This window comes from Choloepus didactylus, chromosome 10 (assembly GCF_015220235.1).
Source record: "Choloepus didactylus isolate mChoDid1 chromosome 10, mChoDid1.pri, whole genome shotgun sequence".
Taxonomy (NCBI): Eukaryota; Metazoa; Chordata; class Mammalia; order Pilosa; family Megalonychidae; genus Choloepus; species Choloepus didactylus.
In genome coordinates, this window is record NC_051316.1 from 16,680,997 (window position 1) to 16,704,524 (window position 23,528).

General features: G+C 45.6%; 1 protein-coding gene across 1 annotated transcript; it reads left to right on the forward strand.

Annotated features, from left to right (window-relative positions):
- Positions 1 to 1,872: 1,872 nt before the first annotated feature.
- Positions 1,873 to 12,709, forward strand: NXNL2 (nucleoredoxin like 2). The gene is made up of 2 exons (XM_037796983.1): positions 1,873 to 2,298; positions 12,088 to 12,709. Exons 1-2 carry the CDS (start codon positions 1,997 to 1,999, stop codon positions 12,254 to 12,256), a joined length of 471 nt encoding a protein of 156 aa, XP_037652911.1. The 5' UTR covers positions 1,873 to 1,996; the 3' UTR covers positions 12,257 to 12,709.
- Positions 12,710 to 23,528: the final 10,819 nt, after the last annotated feature.

Sequence of the window (23,528 nt, forward strand, 5' to 3'; positions counted from 1 at the left end):
AAGGTTTTTATGATCACAAGGGCACAAGATAAAGTCTATCCAATCATTATCAGCGATCAGGACAGCTGGATTACAGTTCAGGTTTCGGGTATTTTCCTCTGTCTACTCTAATATACCAGAAAGTAAAGAAGGAATGTCCATATGATGATTCACTAATCATAATCAGTCCTTAAATCCTAACTTCTCGGTTACAAAGGCAGGCAGTATTTATACAAATAATTTGAAATTTTCTCATGTGGACAGCCCTGATGCTATAAGGAACACTCTCTTTGGCCCACTGTTGTGTGTTTTTTTGTTTGTTTGTTTGTTTGTTTTATTGAGATTGTTCAGATACCATACAATTATCCAAAGATCCAAAGTGCACAACCAGTTGCCCCTGGTGACTGAACAGATAAAAATACAGTCTTGATAATATTTACAATTTAGCTACATCTCATTCATCTAATTTCTGAGTTTCAACAAAAATAGGGGACTTCCACATGCAAGACTGACACTGCTCAAAGTTCCTCTCCATTTTTCTGATTCTTCTAAAAAATTTCCCCCTTCTCTCCCAAGAGGAGAGTGAATGGAGGCCTTTTGCAACATATCCCCTGAAACAGCATCAGTCGTCAGTCAGGGTTTCCACTTGGTTGTTGCTCCAATAACTAAGTGTATTTACACATCCCAACAGGCTGAGTCAGTATGTGCACAATGGTTTACTTGTTTCATTTAAGGATGCACTCGGAGGGAGCCTGGAGTCAAGCAGTTCTGGAAGAAACTCAAATGTCACCTTCAGGGACACCCACCTTCATTGACCCTCTCCATTTAAAATTGTCTCCCCATCCTGTCGATTTCCTCTGCTTTCTGTTGTTTCTTCATAGCACTTACCATTATCTCACATACAATATATTTTCCTTACCTCATTTTTTGTCCTTTCCCCTGGAATGTAAGCTCCAGGAGGCAGGCAGCAGGACTGGGTCTGGGGTGGGGCTGGTGAGGTATGGAGTCCAAGGGCAGGGTGAGATCCTGACTTTATTTCAATGTTTGATATCTTCTTTTAAAATATTGCATTAACGTATTATTCATCTTGATCACAGAGATTTTTGGCGCTCCCTTAAATTTTGCGCCCCAAGCAAGTGCTTCGCTTGCCTCCCCGTAGCTCGCCTCCCCGTAGCTCCTAGCTCGGGCCAGGGCAGGGTGTTTTAACTATTTTGTTCACTGCTGAATTAATGAGAAGCCTGGAACTTCTCATTAATACTTTCAGTATTAATAATCTCTTGTTGCCCAAATAAAGCATCCTTAAAGAAACAGTACCCATTTCTTCCAGGATGCCACAAACCCTTCCAACCAAGAGGAAGGAGGAAGGAGGCAGACACCCAGAAAGGACATAGCCCAGGTCTCCCCATCGCCCCGCTCCATCCTGCTCCAGGCCTAACTGCCCCTCACCCCTCTCCCACCCTCCCTATCCCACCCTTCTGGGGGATAGGCTTGCCAAGTGTTTCAACCCAGGGATCAGGGTTCAAGTGCGCGCGGGAGGTGGTCACAGGACACGTGGGGCAGGAGCGGCAGGGCAGAGCCGAGCGCGGTGGGGTGAGAGGCAGTTTAAGGGGGTGGGATGCCGGGTGGGATAGGGGAAGGAGTGGGGGCGGAGCGCGGGGCGGGGCGCCGGGGACACAGCGGAAGATGAGATGTATGGGGCGCCAAGGGCTTCAGAGCAGGACTTCAGGCTGTGCGCTGAGCGAGGCGCCGCAGGGTGCCCGGGGAGCGGGGTGGGGCGCAACGCGAGGAAGAAGTCGGTGTGTGGGCTGGGGCGGGGCGGGGCAGGGCGGAGCGCGCAGGGCAGGGCCGTCTCGGCTCCCGGAGGCGGTCATCGCTCTGTTGCCGCGGCCGCTACATCTGCGATCGCCGGCGTCGGTGTCCCTCGCCCCGGTGCGGCTAGGAGTGCGGCGGCCGGGGGGTCCTGCCGTTGGAGAGGGAGGCCCGGGCCCCACCGAGGCGCTCGCCGCCGCCCCGCGCCATGGTGGACGTGCTGGGCGGGCGGCGCCTGGTGACCCGCGACGGCGCGGCCGTGGAGGCCGAGGCGGCGCTGCAGAACAAAGTGGTGGCGCTGTACTTCGCCGCTGGCCGGTGCGCGCCAAGCCGCGACTTCACGCCGCTGCTCTGCGACTTCTACACGGAGCTGGTGGACGAGGCGCAGCCGCCCGCGCCTTTCGAGGTGGTCTTCGTGTCGGCCGACGGCAGCGCCGAAGAGATGCTGGACTTCATGCAGGAGCTGCACGGCGCCTGGCTGGCGCTGCCCTTCCATGACCCTTTCCGGCAGTGAGTGCAGGCGGGGGGCGGGCCGGGGCGGGGCTGGTTCCCACCAGCTGTTCTCTGCCCTCGAGCCTGAAGCTCTTTGAGATCCCCCCGTCTCCTTTCAGCCCTAGTCTCAAGTAAATCACAATCAGTCCCCTGCTTCCACTTTTCTTTGGAGATCCAGGAGCACGGGAACCCCTAGGAAGGTTCTTTGAAACACAGATCGCCCTCCCTACCCCCAGAGTTTCTGAGTCATTGGGTCTGGGGCTGCAGAGAAGGTGCGTTTCCATCCCGCTCCCGGTACTGCTTGCTGACAGTCTGAGAACCGCTGTTCCAGGCAGCCCCAGGAGGCCCGTGTACACTGCGGACTCTCCACACGCCTCTGCGCCCTCCTCTCCTTTAGGGTCTCTCCGGGTGAGAGGAACAGCGAGGAGACAGACGCCCCTGGTGGCTGGAGAGTCAGAAAGGGTTGATCCGTGCGAGCCACCTTATTGCTGGTCGTCAGATTTGTGACAGGATGGTTGAAAACCAGAAGGGTGCCCGCAGGGATAGCTGGTGGGGTGTAACTTGCTCAGAGGAAGTGGCGGGAACCTCCTGGGAGAGAGTAACCCAGAGGCTGGACGTTATTTGTGTTTTCATTTAATTTTCTTGCAGTAATATATAAAAATATATGTGACATAAAAGTCACCGTTTTTAGCCATTTTTAAATGTGCAATTCAGTGGTATTAATTATATTCACAATGTTGTGCCACTATCACCACCATCCATTGCCAACCGCTTTTCATCACCTCAAACAGAAATCCTGTACCCTTTAAGCACTAACTCCCCCGACCCCCAGCCTGTACTTTGTGGTTTCAGTTTCATTTTGAGTGACTGGAATCTCATAACTAAAAAAAAAAGCTTTTCCTGCTTCTGTAAATGTAGAAAGTACCAGACTTCTGGACTCATGCAAGAGGCATATGTTTGATGAGGCAAAAATAAAAATAAAAATGCTCAGTCTCTGAGGAGATCTTCCTTTGGAAAAGATGGTGATGGTGTGGGGACCCTCCCCTCTTTGTTGAATCTTAGAGTTTCTGAATGAATTAGAAGTTGACCTTGGCGCTGCTTCCCTCCGCTGAATTACAGGCTCTAGGGACAGGAAGCTGACAGGATTTGGAAGGATTTCAGGGAGGGATTTGCAGCTTCCGCAGAGAGGGAATATGACACGAGGCACTGATTGTACAGCATGTTGGATTCTCCTGTGAAATGCAATGTAACAGTCAGGACTGAAGTGTAAATAGCAGTTTAGAAAGTGATTTGTATTCATTTTTCTCCTTCACTCTACACTGCCACTCCAGGAAAGTCTGATGCCCTTATCCCAACCATCCCAGTAAATAGACCTGAGTCATGAATTACTGGGTTTTGTATGTGAATGTGCTGCAGCTTCAATGCTTCCAGGGGCATGTGTCACATTTTTCTGGTTTTTTTTTTTTATTCAGCTGTGACATTATCCTCCAATTTAGTTATCGTGAAACGATATTCCTTCTGGACAATTAAAAATCGAAGCTCACTTTGGAAAATTCCATCAAAGACTCATTCACTGGAGAGGTCAGCTTTTTCTCCCCAACGCGTGCCTTTTGATGATGCTGAATGAAAGATGAGGTGCGGGTGAGAAGCTGCTTGGCTTTTGGGTGGGAAAGTCTGCTCTCTGGAGGCCTCACAGCACTTGGGAGAGTGGCTATTGGTTTTCAATAAGCCCAAGACTATGAAAGTCTGTCCTTATAATAAATATAATTGAGGCGTTATTTAATTTTCAAAGGGATTCACTGTAGAATCACTTCAAAGGATGCATTTTAAAATAACATTAGAGCACCCCAGTTATGCACAGCTCTTGAAAGAACACACTTAGTTTTGAAGTGGGACAGTAACAGGATTCATAATTGGGTGCAGAGCTCGGGTCTTGGGCCAGCCCCCAGTGCTGTGATCCACCAGTGGTGTGACCGTAAATGAGTTATTTTATCATGGAGAACAGCAGTACACCTGTGTCATGTGAAGATTGTGGGGACTGAATTGATACGTGAGAGGGCTCTGAGCAGTATGGGCTGCTTATGTACTAGCACTTTGTGTCTGCTATCCCATTTTACAGATGTGCTGTTAGATTGCAGAGCCCACTTCTCTAACCCCGGAATCCCCCCTTCTGCTCTGTCCCACTTCTTCTCTGAGGAGATGCTGAGCCTCGGTGACATGTGGGATCAGCCCCCAGGAGCACACAGATTCTCTCAGTGTCTTAGCTGCCAGAACTGCTATGACAAATACCACACAACAGACAAGCTTAAACAACAGGAATTTATTGGCTTGTGGTTTTGGAGTCTAGAAGTCCAAAATCAAGACTTTAGCAAGGCCATGCTTTCTCCCCGGAGTCTGTGTAGTGATCTGGAGCTGGCTTGCTGCAATCCTTGGGGTTCCTTGGTTGCATCTATGCTTCTATCCACATGGCAATCTCTTTCTCCTCTTGTCCTATTTTCTGGTTTCTGCTGACTTCTGGCTTCTTCCTGCGGCTTTCTCTGACTTCTGCATCCAAATTTCCTCTCTTTATAAGGTGTCTGATTGTGCAAATTAAGACCCATCCTGATTCAGTTGGCCACCCCTAAATAGGATCTTGGAAGAGCCTATTCAAATGAGCCCACCCCTGGCTCACCTTAATATATTCAAAGATACTGTTTACAAATGGTTTTACACCCCAGGAACTCAGATTAAGATTAAAAAGATATCTTTTGTTGGAGTACATGATTCAATCTACCACACTCAAGGAAGGCATTTTGTTAGGGTGCATGATTCAATCTACTGCACTGGGGAGGGCCTCTCTTTCAGGCCATGCAGTGCTTCCTTCTGTGTCCCCTGATTATCCGGCTAAGGCATCGGAGCAGATAAGCGGCTCAGGGCAGTGGGAGGCCAAGGACACCAGGGTGTCTCCACCTGGTCAGGCCATTTTCCGGTAGTTGGGTTTTCTTTTCTTGAACTTAGCTATTTGTTTCTACCCACTTCCAGACTGAACTTCAGAAACCCTATCATTGTCATTTGTAAGCCAGGAAATGGGATATTCTCTGTGTCTTAGTTTCCTAGAGCTGCTGTTACAAAGTGCCACATAGTGTCTTAAAATAACAGAAATTTATTGTCTCACAATCCTGGGGGCCGGAAATCTAAATCAAGATGTCAGCAGGGCCACGCTTCTGTTGATGTCTGTAGGGTTCTGGTGGTGGCTTGCCGGCAATCCATGGCGTTCTTTGGCTCGTGGCATAACTCAGTCTCCGCGTCTTCACAAGGCTGGCATCTTTGTCTATCTGTCCTTCCATTTCCTCCCCTGATAAGGACACCCACCAGCCATAACCAGTTTGGCCTCATTTAACTAATAACATCATCAAAGATCCTTTTTCCAAATAGGATCACTTTCATGAGACAGAGGGTTAGGAATTGAACATCTCTTTTTTGGGGCCACCATTCCATCCATAACACCTGGAGCTCCTTATCCCAGTCTGGATTATGGACTCAGATCATAGAAAAACAAAAATAGCCATCACCAAGAAAGACAAAAAAAAATATATGCAAAACACAGTACTTTGTGCTCGGTGCTGCAAAGTCCAAGCTGGGGTCCCAGACAGTGGCTTCAACTTCTGAGTTCCACTTGGCAAGTGCATGGTGAAGGGGTCCCCCATTCTATCTTCCCCCTAGTCACTGGCTGCCCAGTTGATTACTGGTGAACTGTCCGAGTTGAGGGAAAAGACGATTCCTCTGAGAAAGCACTGTGCAGCCCTTTGCAGAGTTACCCTGGGGATGGGGGCTGGTCATGGAATGCACTGGCAGGAAAGAAAAACAAAAGCCTGGCACCTCTCACCCTTGTTCTGAAAGGTGCATAGATCTTGGTTTTCTGAATGCGTCACAGACAAAGCACAGTGTTGCATGCCGACCTTCAGCCCTAAGGCAAGCACTAATGATGGTTCCTAGCAAAGGAGATGGTGTGTGCCCTTGGCTGGGGGCATTGGTTCATTTCTGGCCCTGAAGCCCCCTGTGCAGGTCGGTTGAGTAGACAGAAGCTGTACCTGCCCTCAGCTTCAACGTGGGGGTAACACGGAGCACAGCTTCTAATGCAGCTCCCAGCACTTAGAGATGTTCCCAAGACGTGTTTCCATCTTCCTTATCTTCCTTCCCTTTGTTACTGGGTTAATGGGTCAAACTCAATATTTCTCCAAGACTTAAACTCCAATGTCCAAATTTACCAGCACAAATTGCTGTTGTATATTGCCATTCATGCTTGCATCGTGCTTTTTTTACCTGAGTGGTTGTCACTTAATAACTCCCATACACACTCTGTCTTTGGGACATCAGCAGAACCCCCCAAGGAGAACAAGAGCAGATCTGCCCCTCTGTCTTCCCCCTCTGGCTCTGACAACTGCCTCCCCAGGGACCGGGCAGGTGTTGCAGAGTCTCAACTTTGAGGCTGACATATTTGGATTTGATGGAAAAGAAAACCGTGGCTTAATTTCTTGGGTAGAGAATGTTTCAATTAGAGCCACTGGCTCAGTTGGGTAGAGTCAATTCTTGCACCAATGCTTCTTGACTCCATCTTTCCACCCCTTGCCACTCTCCAGAGCTGTTTCAGCCGCCTCCTGGGCTCCTCCCCCTTGCCTGTTTCTGAGCCCCCCCAACTCATCATGATCCATCATGATCCATCACGACCTCCCCTCACCCCACACACCCCACAGGCATTGGATCTTACTGATTCTTTGTCTTTCAAAGCCTCCATTGTCTACTCATTGCTGCTTCCTTCATTTAGGCCCTGGACTATTAGAATATTCTCCTACCTGGTCTTCTGGTAGTTTTAACTTATTCTCTGTTCTCTCATCCACCTCATCTTTCTCAAACATGAATGTAATCCACTCCTTACTCAGAATTCTCCAGTGGTTACCTAATTTCCTGACCTCTCCTTTAGTGTTGGACCCACACTCACTTCCTGCCCCAGTCTCCTGTTTTCCTCCACCTTGTCTCACCCTGCTTTCTGGCCAGACTCAACAACCTGATGTTCTGGAATATTCCATACACTTCCATACCTCCACGGGTTTTACAGATGCTGTCTCCACCCCAGCCCCTCCCCAGAGGACACGGAGGAGCATGGGATATATTACTGACCTAGAAGGCCTCTGCCGTTGGTGTACCTGGTCTTCAACCCCACTACCCTGTTTTAGGGGTGTGTGTTTAGGGGTCTCGAGCCAGACATTGTGCAGTGCTTGGCACCTTCGAGGTGCTTGTTTGATGAATGGTTGAAGCAAGTGAGCAAAATAAAATGTTTTAGAAAGATTTGCTTGCTAACAGTCTGCCGGATGCTGAGATGGAAAGAGATTGGGGTCAGAAGTTGCCATGGCAACCAAGAAGCTCGGTGATGCCTGGTTAAGCTAGGGTGGGGAGCTCACGTTGCAGCCCACCAAAGGATACAGAGAAACTGGGGTCTTGGATTTTCTCAAATGGTTAAAATACTCCTGAGTTATCATGAGTTCATTCTGCCCAACAACAGTCTCTTCTTTTTGAAGGGCTTTCTATTCTCTCTGGACACCGCTTAGCAGCCCAGAGGGTAATGAGATGACTTCAGGGGAGGATGGTGGTTATTTGCCCCTACCGTGTGGTTCCAAGGCTACATTTCTCCCCAGACAGTGGGTGTCAGGGTTGGGATTTGAGGGCTGACCCTAGGCAACTCTTTAAAGATATCCTGGAGCAACTAAATGGCTTTATGTCAAACCCCCTCTTCTCTCCTCAAACCCCAACTTACCTCATATCTCCCTGATTGCTTCAGAGCTTGAGTTAATGTTGCAATGTGATTAAAACAGAAGCAGCAAATCAAAGAGGTGTAAACAATAAAGGTTATTGGCAAGCTTAGTCGAAACACCCAGTGGTAAGGAGCTGGCCTCCAGGGAGGCAGGAGGCCACTGCAGATGAAGTTTCATGCCTCTGCCTTCTCTCCTGTTTGCATCAGGCTTGGGCTGCACACAGCAGCTGCCTGGCAAATTCAGTGTGTCCTCGTGGTGACAGAATGACTGCTGTGTCTGGGACTGCACACCCTCACCCCATCCTCTTTCCCTGCACACAGGCAAGTGCTCCCTGGAGTGTCACTGCTTCTGAGTCAGCTAGTTCCCCATTCCTGTACTAGTCAGTGTAGCCAGAGGGCAAGGAGTGTGTTGACTGGGCCATTGGCCTACCCAGAATTGGGGGTGGGTCATTCCCACACAGTTAGAACAGCCAACGTTTTTTGAGCACTTAGTATATGCCAAGCCCTGTCCTTAGCTAAACTGTACGTATATGAATCATTTGATCCTGACAACAACCCCGGAGATGGATTGTGTTATTCCTGGGGTGCACCTGTGGCACACTGTGCTCTGGGGACCACACTTTGAGAACCCCTGCCCAAAGGCAATCCCTGACCCAGCAGCAGCAGCAGCACCTCCACCCTGAACTCACTGGGATTGCAGAGCCTTGGGCCCCACCCAGATCTGCTGAATGAGAAACGGGTGTGAACAAGCTCAGGCATCTGGGTGGGAACAAGCCGTCAGGGCAATTCCAAAGATCTCTTCTGGATTCCATCAGAACCACTCCCCAAATTATCCTGGCCTCGTGCATAAGGTTCTAACTCCATGTGAAGATACAGCCTCGCGTGGTCTGGCCCTTCTCAGACTCTACACCACCCGGATGTCTGCTTTCCCTCTTTCAGGAACATGGTGGATGCTTTCATCCCCTGTCCCCTCAGCCCAAAGTAAAGTTGCTGAAGTAGCCAACATTCACTTTGCTAATGCTGCCGGGATGCAAAACAGCATAAATGGATTGGCTTTTATAAAGAGGGTTTATTTGGTTACACAGTTACAGTCTTAAGGCCATAAAGTGTCCAAGGTAAGTCATCAACAATCCGTACCTTCACTGGAGGATGGCCAATGGTGTCCGGAAAACCTCTGTTAGCTGGGAAGGCACATGGCTGTTATCTACTCTGGAGTTCTGGTTTCAAAATGGCTTTCTCCTAGGATGTTCCTCACTAGGCTTCAGCTTCTTTCCAAAATGTCACTCTCAGTTGCTCTTGGGGCGTTTGTCCTCTCTTAGCTTCTCTGGAGCAAAAATCTGCTTTCAACAGCTGTCTTCAAACTGTCTGTCATCTGCAGCTCCTCTCTCAGCTTCTGTGCATTCTTCAAAGTGTCCCTCTTGACTGTAGCAAGCTTGCTCCTTCTGTCTAAGCTTATATAGTGCTCCAGTGAACTAATGAAGGCCCACGCTGAATGGGCGGGGCCACACCTCCATGGAAATTATCCAATGAAAAATCTCGCCCACAGTTGAGTGATCACATCTCCATGGAAACATCCAATCAAAAGTCTCCAACCCAATCAACACCAACAGGCTTCCTGCCCACACAACACTGCATCAAAGATAAAGGCATTTTGGGGGACATAATACATCCAAACCATCATACCGTCTGACAAAAAACTTGAATTAAGCACCCGGCCATTTTTCTGCAGCCTTTACGCAAAGAGCTGTTTTGGTTGTTCTTCTTTCCTTCGTATTTTTGTTTGATGCCATTGGGGAAAGCTCATGTCTTAGGCATTCCAAATTTCAGGTATTATGCAGGATTTTTCAAACACTAGAGAGGGGCATCTCTTCCACCACAATTTACATCTGATGCACCATCTTGGTTCCTAGATCTCTGGAAGTTTCCATCCAATAAAGATTTGTGTGTCTGAATTTCAGACGCCTCCCATGTCTTGAGTGTTCCTGGCTGGATTTGCAAAAGGATCAGTTTGTCCATTAAATCTGGGGTGTTACATGAATTGGCTTCTACCTCGTGTTTTGTTTTTGGCTTGTCAGTTCTTCAAATGCCAAGTTTCAGCAGAGTGGTATCTATTGTGTATGCAGCTAGTCCTCTTTTTACTATATGTGGTGGCTTTTATGTAATCGTTTATTATATTTTTAATATTTTATATATTTTTCTTCCCACCTTTCCTTTTTCCTCCCCCTGTGAGTATGCAGTTAGACGTTTCATGGAACAGCTTCCAGAGCTTCTGGATTGGAAGCTTGTTCTTTTGAAATGTCTGGCCTCTCTTAGAGGAGAGTTAAGTCTGTGTTTGGCCTTTGTGTTGGCCAGATCTGCTGGATTCTGGATGATATTGTGTCTCCTCTTTTTTTCCTTAATCAGTCTTGGTAGAGACTTGTTCCATTTGTTAGTCTTTCCTGAGAACCCAGTTTGGTTTTAAATTTTTTATTGTAGTAGCTACATACAGTTCACAATTTCCCATTTTAACCACTTCCAGGTGTACAATTCAGTGGTGTTAATTTCATTCCCAATATTGAGCTGCCATCACCAATGTCCATCACCCCAACCTTTTCATCACCACATTTGGTTTTATGGCTCCCCCATATTAACTTTTGTTGGATCATTTCCTATTTCAATTCTCAGTTTATTTCACCTTCTTGCTACTTTCCTTGTGTTTACTCTGAAATTATTATTCTAGCTTCTTGAATTAAATATGTAACAGTCCTTTTGGTTTGGGGAAAAAAATGGGTTTAAGGCTAGAAATTTGTGAGTGTATTTAATTGTAATCACAACTTGTATTATTTTCTATGCTGTTCTTGTCTCGTCATACCTTGTTGTCTGCATTGCTATTTCATATATAGCATATGAATTATTTAGTTTTTTAGCTCATTCTTAAAAACTATTTTTTATTGGTGTCTGATTCATTTACGTTATGGCCTAATGAGGTAGTGTGTAAAATATTGGTCTTTTGGAATGTACTGAGACTTCCTTTGTTAGCTAGAACATGGGAGGTTTTGTAATTGTTGCATAGATGTTTGAAAACAGTGCATTTCTCTCTTTGTTCAGTGTAGGGTACTGTGTATATTTTCCTGATGGAGTTAATGTTTCTTCTTCGAGCTGACAGCAGGCAGTTATTGACGGGGGAGATTTTGGTAATAGGAGTGTCTCAAATGCATTTTCCCTTCCACTCAGGTTCATAATCCTGAGAGCAACAGATAAGGGAAATCAGTTTACTGTTACTGTGAAGCGCTTGCATTTTCACTCAGCTGTCCTCTCTTGAGGGAAATAATCTCCCTGAAGGTTACAGTGAGAACTGCAAAATAAGAAGGCAGATGATCCTTTCTCTAAATGAATACAAATAATTTCCTAAGAGGCTACTCATGGTCTTACGAATGGTGGCAAAATATAATTCAGGAATGTTTCATCCCCGATAACATTAATCAACGCATCATCGGATTGTAGAATAGAAAGCCGAATAAGGCTCTGGATTTATTTAGAACTAAAGAAATGTTTACTTGTACTGTTATATGTATCTGATATATATTTTTTCAACCTCTTGAGATGTAGGGAAGGATATACATTTTTATGTTTTTAGGTGGGCTTAGAACTGGACTGTCCAATATGGTGGCCACTAGGCACTTAAATTTTAATTAAACAATTAATTAAAATGAAACATTGAGTCCCTCCGTCATACAAGCCGCATTTCAAGGGCTCAGCCATATGTGGCTAGCGGCTACTGTACTGGACATTGCATACAGAACATTTCCATCACTGCAGATGGTTCTCTTGGTCTAGCAACTGGGTGACAAGAAGAAGCAAAAAAGACTCAAAAGGGCTCCACCAGCAAACTCAGAGGGAGAGCTATGCAATGGCCTGCAATCGACAGACCTGGTGGTGGTTGCGTTTTAGGTTGGTGGGATCAGCCAGGGCGGGTGAAAATGTGACAGCCCTCCCTGTCTGAAGCCCTAACCCTTTGGTTCATCCTCTCTCTCCCTCAGTGAGCTGAGGAAGAGGTACAACATCACGGCCATCCCCAAGCTCGTGGTCCTGAAGCAAAGCGGAGAGGTCATCACTGACAAGGGGCGGAAGCAGATCCGGGAGCAGGGGCTCGCCTGCTTCCAGAACTGGGTCGAGGTGGCTGACATCTTTCAGAATTTCTCCGGTTGAATTCGGAGGGATCTCAGAGGGCAGGGGGCAGGCATTCGTCCCACCTTCTCCTACACCACAGATACCCAAGGGGAAAAGAAGATCGCACTTCATTTTCTTTCTCTGTTGGTATTATTTTATTTTATTTCGGAATTGAAGCACTAAGCTGTGGCAGAAAGTGAATGTTGCTCAGGAAAAACACCCTCCCCATTTTGTTTGTGGTTTATTTTTATCATCCTTAGCATAACATTAGCCACTTGAGCTTAAGGAAGGACCCTTGTATGGTTCACACTAAGCTATTTGAAATCTATGCAAAACATTTATTTGTGCAGATCTCTTCAGGTAAAATTATATATATATGTATGAATGTAGATACATTTTTCCAATGATCTATTTATTTTAATGATATGCTTCCACAAGTATGTTTATTAAGAAACACTGCAGAATCTATATGCTTTAATAAACAAACCTATTTTTACCTCGAGCAGCTCTGAATTCCTTCTTTCTTGGTCCAAACCATTTGGAAGAAAATGATTCACTCAGTTAATACCATACTTAACGATTTGTTTTTTTTTTTTCTGAAAGGTGCTAGTTTTAAATTATGTGTCTTCATGGATTTTTTTTTCTTCTTCTCTTTGCTCTCTTTTCTCACACTTTTATTTTTGAAGCCTTACCTCCCTATTTCACACTTATTTTGAATAGCTTTATAAGCTCCTGGAAAGAAATGAAAATTTCAAGGCTGTAGACTTATGCCTTCAAGACCCACCCTCAACATTTCCAAAAAGGTGATTGTGGATCCAGGTAAACAAAAAGCCCACACATATTCTCTACTAATAGTAAGAGGTAGAGTTGCCAGGGCTTCAAGTTACTGATCTCCACTTGTAGATTCTCCCTGACTCTCCTGCACATGGACAAGCCTTCTTTGCACTTGTTGCTTTCCAGCACCATTCAGATGTGATTGTTTGGAAGGTGGGGACCCTGAGAACACTGGACACCGATATCTATCCCAGTTCCCCTCTTCAGAACTGGTAGGCTTGCTCTGGGTCCCTCTAACTGCTAGGACCCAGGAATCCCAGCTTTCCCCAAAGTTTTCCCAACTTTCCCCATTCGTCTTGGGAGTAGTGAGCTGCAAAGGAGTGAAGCTGTCCGGCGATGACTCTCATGAAACCCAGGCCACGTTATGCTGAGTCCATGGGGTTGAGACGTGTGGAGTGCCTGCAGTTGGCTCAGTTAGAGAGAGAAGGGCTGGGAAACCAAGTGGCTCAGGCACATCTACCTTCCCTGCCCTCTACTAGATCCCTTAACTTCTCTCCACTGAAAACCAAGACCCAGCAACGTTGGGCTTCTGCTGGTTGATAAAAGACTTGTTTGACTGAGCTAACCTGCTCATTGATTTCCCCAGAAGTAAATCATTTAGGAAAATAGTTGTCTTCTCATATCAAGAGGTGGCATACTCATTTAATTATGGTGTTTAAAATTACACATTGTTGGGGGAGGGTAAAGGGTATGGGCATCTCTTGAATATAGAATGCCCACAAGCCATTGTGCATGTGTGTGTATGTGCATGTTGGGATGGGGGTGGGGGTGACTTTTAACCACAAACTTTTTTAAAAGGTAGAGAAATGTCCTTCTGGTAAACCACATGCTTGTCAGCCGCCGTGTAAGAACCTGGACACTCTGTTGATCCACATGGGCTAGAGAAGTGTGTCCTTGTAGAGTGGGAGCTCCACTTGGCTCCATGGGTTCCAGCTGAGTGGTGGGCCTTGGCATGCTTGATGGCGGAAGGGTCCTGGGCAGGGCCACCCTACAGCTGCAGACCCTGAAGGGAGCAGGCCCAAGTGTGGGGGCCCTCGGATTGGGAGGTTGGCATTGGCACCCTTCCTGCTCCATAGGTGTGGCTTAGGCTGGGAGAGTGGTGGGCCAGTGTTCCAGTTTGCTAGTGCTGCCATTTGCAAAACACCAGAGATGGATTGGCTTTTACAAAGGGGGTGTATTTGGTTACACTGTTACAGTCTTAAGGCCATAAAGTGTCCAAGGTAAGGCATCAACAATAGGGTACCTGCACTGGAGGATGGCCAATGGCATCCAGAAAACCTGTTAGCTGAGAAGGCACATGGCTGGTGTCTGTTCTGGGGTTCTAGTTTCAAAATGGCTTTTTCCCAGGACATTCCTCTCTAGGCTGCAGTTCCTCAAAAATGTCACTCTTAGTTGCTCTTGGGGTGTTTTTCATCTCTTAACTTCTCCAGAGCAAAAGTCTGCCTTCAGCGCCTGTCTTCAAACTGTCTCTTATCTGCAGCTCCTCTCTCAGCTCCTGTGCATTCTTCAAAGTTTCCCTCTTGGCTGTAGCAAGCTCGCTCCTTCTGTCTGAGCTTACGTAGTGCCCCAGTAAACTAATCAAGGCCCATGCTGAATGGGCGGGGCCACACCTCCATGGAAATTATACAGAGTCATTACCCACAGCTGGGTGGGGCGCATCTCCAAGGAAACAACCTAATCCAAACGTTCCAACTTAATCAACAGTAATATGTCTGCCCCCACAAGGCTGCATCAAAGAACATGGCTTTTTCTGGGGGACATAATATATACAAAATGGTACAGCCATTTAAAATATTATTTTGAAAATAAACATAAAACAAATTTAAAAATATTATTTTTATCTGAAGAATTCTTCTTTAATATTATAACACCCTTAACAATTTTTCCTAATGTCAGAGTCAATCCAGCCTTCTGTGAGAGAACATACATTTGTTGCATTTTGCCAAATGTATTACAGAAAGCCAAAATAAAAAAGCTTGGAAAAATACTGAGAAGTAAGAGGGAAAAACTCCTGTCACCTGGAAGTAAAACTGCTATCAATATTTTAGTACATCTGTCTGCTCCACTGAAGTCACCCACCAGTTTTCTTTCTTTGGGTACCTGTTATGGTTTGAATGGTGTCTTCATTCAAAGTCCTAATCCCAGTCCTGTGAATATGATCCTATTTGTGAATAGAGTCTTTGAAGATATGATGAGTTAAGATGAGTCCAAACCAGCTTAGGGTGGGTGCTAGCCCAGTATGACTGCTGCCCTTATAAAGGCAAGGAAATGTGGACACAAGCAGAGACAGAGAGGAGAACACCGTGACAACTGAGGACTGAAGCCAAGGATCGCCAGCAAACCTCTAGAAGCTGGGAAAAGGCAAGCAAGCAATCTCCCCCACAGATCTTCAGACTTTTAGCATCCAGAACTGTGAGTGCAAGATAATACATTTCTGTTGTTTTCAGCCCCCATCTGTGGTACTTTGTTACAGCATCCTTGGGAGACTAAGACAATATCCACTGATTTCCATCTTTCCCCTAAAACCTTCACTGTGGTCCCAGACCACCACCACTGCCACCAGCAGCATCAGCGGCACCGTCCTAGGGGGCTCGTGAGAAAGGCAGCATCTTGATCCCACCCAAGACCCACGTTCATCAGCATGCCCCGGTGGTGTGTGCAAACATTCGAGGAACATTGCTCTGCAAGGCATCTTGTCTACTACATTGGTTGAAGTCAGTACTCTGAGCCTATTATATGAGTGGCATCTTTTCTCAAAATCCAGACTTCCCACTAAGCAGACGGTTCTGGCTCAGGCTCAGGCTCCTTCTGCTTCCCCATGTAAGGCCCCACTGTACACTCTCCTGAAGAACCATTCACAGACCACAGTATAGCTCAGCAGCAATTTCATTCAAAAAAAGATACATTCAGATATATTAGGTGGTCTATCCATTTTGTCTTTTAGAGGAAGCCTCTTCTGGGGCTTTCATATTTCTCCACTGGGTTCTGATTGAACCAGATGACCGTTAACCAACAGTCAACCTGGGATAGTGCTTTGCAATTATCCCAGGGGTTCTCTAGTTCTCTCTCCTGTTTCTTGTTTACCACATCTTTCCCTTTCTTGATTTACTCCCTTCTTTTGTTGGAACATATCCCCTAGTAGTTTTCTGACATGAGGTGAATAGCAGGTAAATTTTTTGAGACCTCCCATATCTGAAAATGTCTCTATTCCACATCATATTCAATGGGTAGTTGGATGGATATAGGATTCTAGGCTGGAAATAATTTGAAGGCACTGCTCCATAGTTCTCTTTGTTGGGGTTGAGAAGTCTGACTCCATTGTGATTCATGATCTTTTGTTTGTGGCATGAATCTTCTCTCGAAACTCATCAGATCTCTTTGCCTCATGGTTCTGCTCTTTCAAGAAGATGTGCCTTAGTGAGCCTCTGTTTTCAGCTTTACTGCCTGGCCTTTGTGCCCTTCCAATATGGAAATATGTGACTTTTACTTGTGGGAAATGTTTCTGAATTTTTTTGTTAATTTTTCTCCTTTCTTGGTTTTCTCTTGCTGCAATTTCTAGTGTTTGGATGTCAGCACCCTCCACTTTTCTTATATGTTTGTCATCTATTTTTTACCTCTTTTTATTTTTATTCTACTTTTTGAGAGACTTCTTCAAATTTGTATCCTAGTCTTTTTTTTCTGCTATCATGATATTAATATACAAGAGTTCTTTGTTTTCTGAGGCTGTCCCCTTCCTTCCCTCCTTCCCTTCATTTTCCCTCTCTCTTTCTCCCTTTTCATTCTGTTCTAATTCCACAAAAGTAGTATCTTCTCATATCCAAGGATATAATGATTAAAAAAAAATTGTCTTCTGCCTTCATAGTTTCTGTTAACTCTAAATGGCTTCTCCTTCCCCCATCTCCTAATTTTTGGGAGGGACTAAGTAGCACGCCAGCATCGCTTGGTAACTCTGAGCTTCCCCGTAGATTGATCTTGCTGGGCCATTTTGTTGGAGAGGTCTTTCTTCTTGGGCTCATCATATTTATCACAAAACAGCTTCCATTTTCTGTCTGGAGGGTGAAGGACTGGTTGACAGTATTCTGGGAGCTGGCTGGGGGGTATACCTTCACTTAATTACCCTGATTCCACTTTGGCACCTCTGCCTTTAGCCATGTCTCTCCCAATCAAGGTGATAATCTCCTAAGTCTGGTATCTTCTTTGGGGTGGTGTTCTGGTTTCCTAATGCTGCCATTTTGCAAAACACCAGAAATGGATTGGCTTTTATAAAGGAGCTTTATTTAGTTACAAAGTCACAGTCTTAAGGCCATAAGGTGTCCAAGGTAAGGCATCAACAATAGAGTACCTTCACTGGAGAAAGGCCATTGGCATCTAGAAAACCTCTGTTGTCTGGGAAGGCATGTGGCTGGTGTCTGCTCGCTCCCAGGTTGTGTTTCAAAATGGCTTTCTCCAAAATGTCTGCATCAGCTTCCAACAGCTGTCTTCAAAATGTCTGTCTCAGCTGCAGCTCTGAGGTCCTTCTATTAGTGAGCCTTTATAAAACTCCAGTAAACTAATCAAGGCCCATGCTGAATGGGTGGGGTCACACCTCCATGGAAACAACCTAATCCAAAGATTCCAACTGAATCAACACTAATACATCTGCCCCCACAAGATTGCATCAAAGAATGTGCTTTTCCTGGGGGACATAATTTATACAAATCGGTACAGGTGAGGAAGGTCAGCCACCAGGGCATGGAGTAGGGAGGGTTCTAGGGATCTAAACACTTCACAAGCAGAGTGCAACTGTCCTCCTTCTATTTGCCATATCTCTACTTCAAGGGACAACTGGAGCCACCAATTCCTGGGTCTTTGAGGATTCTCTGGTATAAACCAGGTGACTCTCCACATTCCCCAGTGCTGGCTCAGGAAGCAGGGTCAGTCAACACTCGTCTTTCACTTTTATAGCTCCCAGTATTTTGGGGGTATCATTTCCTCTTCTGTTATCCCATTAATTAAAAAGCTCCTTTACTATCTGTGCTGGTTTGAATGTATTATATCCCCCAGGAAAAGCCATATTCTTTGATGCAATCTTGTGGGGCAGACATATTAGTGGGGATTAAGTTGGAATGTTTGGATTAGGTGGTTTGCATGGAAATGCGCCCCATCCAACTATGGGTGATAATCCTGATGAGATAATTTCCATGGAGGTGTGGCCCCACCCATTCAGGGTGGGCCTTGATCAGTGGAGCCATATAAATGAGCTGACAAACAGAAGGAACTCAGTGCAGCTGAGGGTGACACTTTGAAGAGGAGTTACAGCCAAGAGGGACACTTTGAAGAAAGCACAGGAGCTGCAGATGAGAGACAGTTTGAAGACAGGTGTTGAAAGCATACACTTGTCCCGGAAAAGCTAAGAGAGGACAAATACCCCAAGTATTTGACTAAGAGTGACATTTTTGAGGAACTGCAGACTAGAGAGGAAAATCCTGGGAGAAAGCCATTTTGAAACCAGAACTTTGGAGCAGACACCAGCCACGTGCCTTCCCAGCTAACAGAGGTTTTCCGGACACCATTGGCCATCCTCCAGTGAAGGTACCCGATTGCTGTTGTGTTACCTTGGACACTTTATGGCCTTAAGACTGTAATTGTGTAACCAAATAAACCCCCTTTTATAAAAGCCAATCCATCTCTGGTGTTTTGCATTCCGGCAGCATTAGCAAACCAGAACACTGTCTTTTTTTAAAATTTGGTTTTACTGAGATATATTCACATGCCTTACAATCATCCACAGTGTACAATCAACTGTTCACAGTACCACCATATAGTTGTACATTCATCACCCCAATCTATTTTTGTCCTTTACTGGCTTTTAATGGGCTCTGCTAGGGAATGAAATTACACATACGTGTTCAAACTGCATATTAATTTGAGAGTTGGGAGATGCTTATTAATAGTTTGCAACACCACAAGGAAGCTTCCTTTTAAAATTTTATTTGATTTAATGATTTGACAAACTGCCTTTCAAGTTTAGTCTCCTGCTTTAAACATCAATTTCTAACCTTCACAATGTCTCCAAATTGCAGTTACAACTTCAGTGTCATTTCTATGATATCTCTTTGACTTTGTCATTGAATTATGAGAAGGTGAACGATCGTGTCTGATTGAACCCCACCACTTACGTCCTTAAGAGGGAAGTGGTGATGAAGTTGCCCTTGACTTAGATCTAAAAGGATGATTTTAATCGGGTTGCAGCTAGACATGAACCTGAGGTCTACAATCCTGCATGATATCCCTCTACTCCACATGAAATCCATTTATAACCCAGTAGCCTGTGGGGCCCAGTCCTTGCACAGAGGCTCCTGCAAAGAACAACCCAAAAATTACTAAAAAGAAATTCTAATTAAGGAGACCCATTCCCATCCCAAGGCCACACACCTAAAAATCCTCTTGCTTCTCTGCCCTCAATCTCCCTTACCCTACAGCATCTCCTTGAGACCCAGCCTTCATAGCATTCTCCTCTCCATCTCTCTCAGTTCCTTGTTATATTGTGTGTTTAAGCATCTCTGGTTCAATTTGCATTGCTTTGCTTATTCTTCTCATGCTGGAGTTGATCTGACCCACAGAGCTCTTCTTCATGGGTGGTAGAGGTGGAGAATCCTCCCAGATAAAGGAACATATTTTTATCTGGCTGTGGAGTGACAGGGAGAAGTCTCGCTGGCGACACTGACATCCTAATAAATCACGTTTCCATTGTACTCCGTATAAACAATCTCTTATTATTCCAGGTAAATATAAATTCCCAATTGCTATTTTGAGTAAGCATTTGGAGTGATTAGGCTTAAGAGAAATCATTTGTCTTTCCCATGTTTTTTTGCTTTCCTATTTTCCCCTTTCTGAAAACAGGAAAGTCATTATCTTCACCCTTTTTTCCTTACATATGTGCTGTGATGATTTTATTTGATATAGATAATCATCTTCAGTTTTGGGGATGAAGTGAATTATGTTAACACAAGGTTTTGGATATTAATTTAATTAGTTAATTAATTCATCCATCCATTCATTCAACAAGCATTTGGTAATTAACTCTTTGGTGCCGGGAGACATTAAACACATCGTTAGTGGTATGTAATGAGGGACGGTGTCCAGGACCTGTGGTAGGGATGAGACTGAATAAAATCAAGAGAAAGAGGGTGGTGCTTTTGTGGAACCTGCAATCACAATCTTCAGTTCTGTTTCCACGAACCTTTATTCATAAAGACCCCAATAAAACTTCATTGGTGAGCAAAGTCTGAGGCCCTTCCCAGGGGTGTGTTCATTTCTCTGTTAATAATGGCCATCTTCAGCGACTTGGACTAGAGAGGTCCCCCTCCATGTTGAAGGCATTTATTTAAGAATATTTCTCTCTACTGCACAGCCCTAGATGGAATAGTATTGGGAATACAAAAGACCTGTTCAAATCTTAATCCACGTCTCAGTGGGTGTGAACTCATCATAAATAGGACCTTTCGAAGATGTTACTATCGGTGAAGGTGTGGCCACATGCAATCAGGGTGAGCCTGAATCAGTAATTATGACTGGAGGCCTTATGAAGGGAGGAAATTTGAATGCAGTCGGTAAAAGCCTGAGGTCAGACAAAGCCATTGAGCAGAGACAGATGGCCACGGGACAGACAGCTGCCATCACCGGGACGCTACCAACTCCTGAAGGAAGCGTGGCCCTGCTGACATCTCGATTTTGGACTTCTAGCCGTCAAACTGTGAACCCATAAACTGATGTTATTTAAGCCAACCCATTATGTGGTATTTGTCATAGCGGTCCTGGAAAACTAAGACAAATAGAAACCTGGCAGCACACACCGAAGAACAGTCAATTCACCCAGGAGAGAGCTCTGTGCTTCTCTCTTTCACTTAGTGAACACTCATGATCTTTTCTTCCAAACAGACTCACTTTAAGCCAGAATTGTACCTTATATGACACTCACTGAGTATGTTTTCCCAGGAGACTCAACATGAACAACTGGCTGGAATAAAGCCCAGGTTGGCAAGACAAAAGGGGGTAGACTGTGATCATGGGGGCAGATTTTTGGGGGAAAAAAAGTTCATCAGGCTCTGGATTGCAAAAAAAGAGAAACCCCATTGTTTAACTGCAGCAAATATCTGGCAGGACACTTTCATTTATAAATCTCACCTGACTGAGGGCCCTTTTCTCTCTTCCTTCTCCCTGGACAGTCTCAGCACATGTGCTTCGGAAGCGACCTGAGGAATTACAAACCTCAGTGATTTCTTCAGGGTTCCTTTTTCAGCTGGCCTCAGCACGACCTTTAGAGTTTCCACAGCAGATCCATGAGTCAGAATTTCTGGGGAGCTTACATTTTGAGGATTTTCTTAAGCAAACTTGATTAAACAAACACATAAACAAACTGCTAGGCCTGTCATAGTTCAATCCCAATTTGCAGAATCAATGGGCTTGGAATGTTCTCGCGTCCCTCCCTGCGTTCAGACTCGAGTGGAGGGGCTGCCGAGCCCTCCAACTGTCTAAGACTGGGTGGTGGGAGTAACCTAACCCCTGGAGCATTGGCCTTTTCCATATACGGACCCCAACTGGCAATGCAGGTTTACAAATGTGCTTTCCACCTTCATACCACCCAGAGGAAGATAACGGTGAAACCCAGAAAACAAACAAATGACAACTCAACACCATCCCCTCAATCACCTTTTGCGTCACGGAGAAGAACATAATTAAGGGAGGGATCATTTCATCCTCCCATTTTATAATAAAAAAATGATAAAATGTAACAATATATGTATATTACATATAATGCAATGCAATATGATACAATGATAAAGACATAATAAATAGCTGGGAGAAAGGTCTCTCTCTCACATTTTAGCAGGTTTCCCTTCAGTAGTTCTTCTCTCCTTGCTTCACTCAGCAGACATCATCTGAGAATCTATTCAAAAGGAAACTGGTCATGGTTTCTTCTCCCTGTTGGGACATCCCAGGACTTAGGTCCAAAGAGGGAAGGCAGCACTGAGGAGAGAGAGCCTCCCCCCACCCCACGACCCCTTTCTTATTGGCAGGTCACTCAGCTCTCCCAGTACTCCTTGCCCCTACTTTCAACCTCTGCACCCAACACTCAAACCTGGCAAGGACTCTACACTGAGCAAAAGGACACATCTGCTTGCAGTTACTGTACTCCCCATTTCTGGACAAACAGAGAAAATAGAAAAGATGTCAGAAGGAGAAGGAAAACTCCAGACAGCCCTTCAGCCTGCACCTTGCTCCCTTCAGGACCACCATCTTCTCATCTCTCCCACACCCCTTACCACCACCACCATGTGGCCTCTGGGGCCCCCTTGTTGCCTCTACTGGTAGGAGGGCATTTGCTTGGGGTCCTGGACTGAGCCTTGCTCATGGCTAGTGCACATTGCACCCATCCTCTGCCACCAGCAACGGCAGCTGCTCTCTGGAGACCGGAGGCTAATTTGAGGCCAAAGCAGGATTCCACGCTTATAATGAGACTCTGGAGAGGAGAGCCTCCTGCAACAGAAGATCCTCCTTCTGAAACCGTAGCTTCCTCGAAGGGGATCAGGCTCGGTCCACTCTGTGCTCCTCCAGTAAAAACCACCACCATAATAGTAATTGCAACGTGCTTCCTCGTTCCCAAGCACGTTGGCTCGCGTGACCTCATTCACTACCCTCAGCAAGCCTGTGGGCTCAGGGCTCTGTCCTATGGGAGGGGGGACAAGGGCCTCTGGGCTTTCAGCAGGATCCTGGACTCCAACCCTGATCACTCGAATCAACTTTCTAGCTCTTTCTGCTGGTCATAGCCACATTCAATTCATTTCAGAGAAACAAGCTTCGGAACAATCACAATAATAGGTCCCTCTACTCTGAAATTGCAAATAGAATAAATTGAAAGGGCTCCTTTCCTGGCTGGCTCTCATGGCCATTTCTACTTGCTGTCTTTATCATGCAAGTCTGTCCTGAGAACTTAATGGGTTTGGCTCAAATGGGATGTATATGAACACAATGTTCAGTCTGAGAAGCTTCCAAAAGCATTTCAGGTTAAATTAGCAGAGCCTGTCTTTGGTCCTGCCCCTGCCCGCTTGGTCCTTGGGGGTCCTCTAATGGAGCAACCACTTCACTTCTCCCCAAACTTTTAGAAGGGAGGGGGCACCTCACTTGAGGAAAAAGTCCAGAGCTGGCAGAAACCCTGAGAAGATTCTAGTTGGGCTTGTAGAAAAGGAGCCACAGCTTGTGTGTGTGTGTGTGTGTGTGTGTGTGTGTGTGTGTGTAGTACATGGAATCATGTACTGAAGCAAAAGACATATTCTTAATCCATGTTCCTCTGGGTGCGAACCCATTTATAAATAGGAACTTTTTATTCTTTTTTAGAGAAGTTGTGGGTTTACAGAACAATCATGCATAAAATATAGTATTCCATGTACTACCTTTTTATTAACACCTTGCAGTGGTGTGAAACATTTGTTACAAT

Bases quoted from the DNA above. Each gene is read 5' to 3' on its own strand.
- NXNL2 (XM_037796983.1), top strand. From the start codon at position 1,997: ATGGTGGACGTGCTGGGCGGGCGGCGCCTGGTGACCCGCGACGGCGCG. The intron at 2,299-12,087 runs GTGAGTGCAGGC...TCTCTCCCTCAG, and splicing joins TTCCATGACCCTTTCCGGCA to TGAGCTGAGGAAGAGGTACA.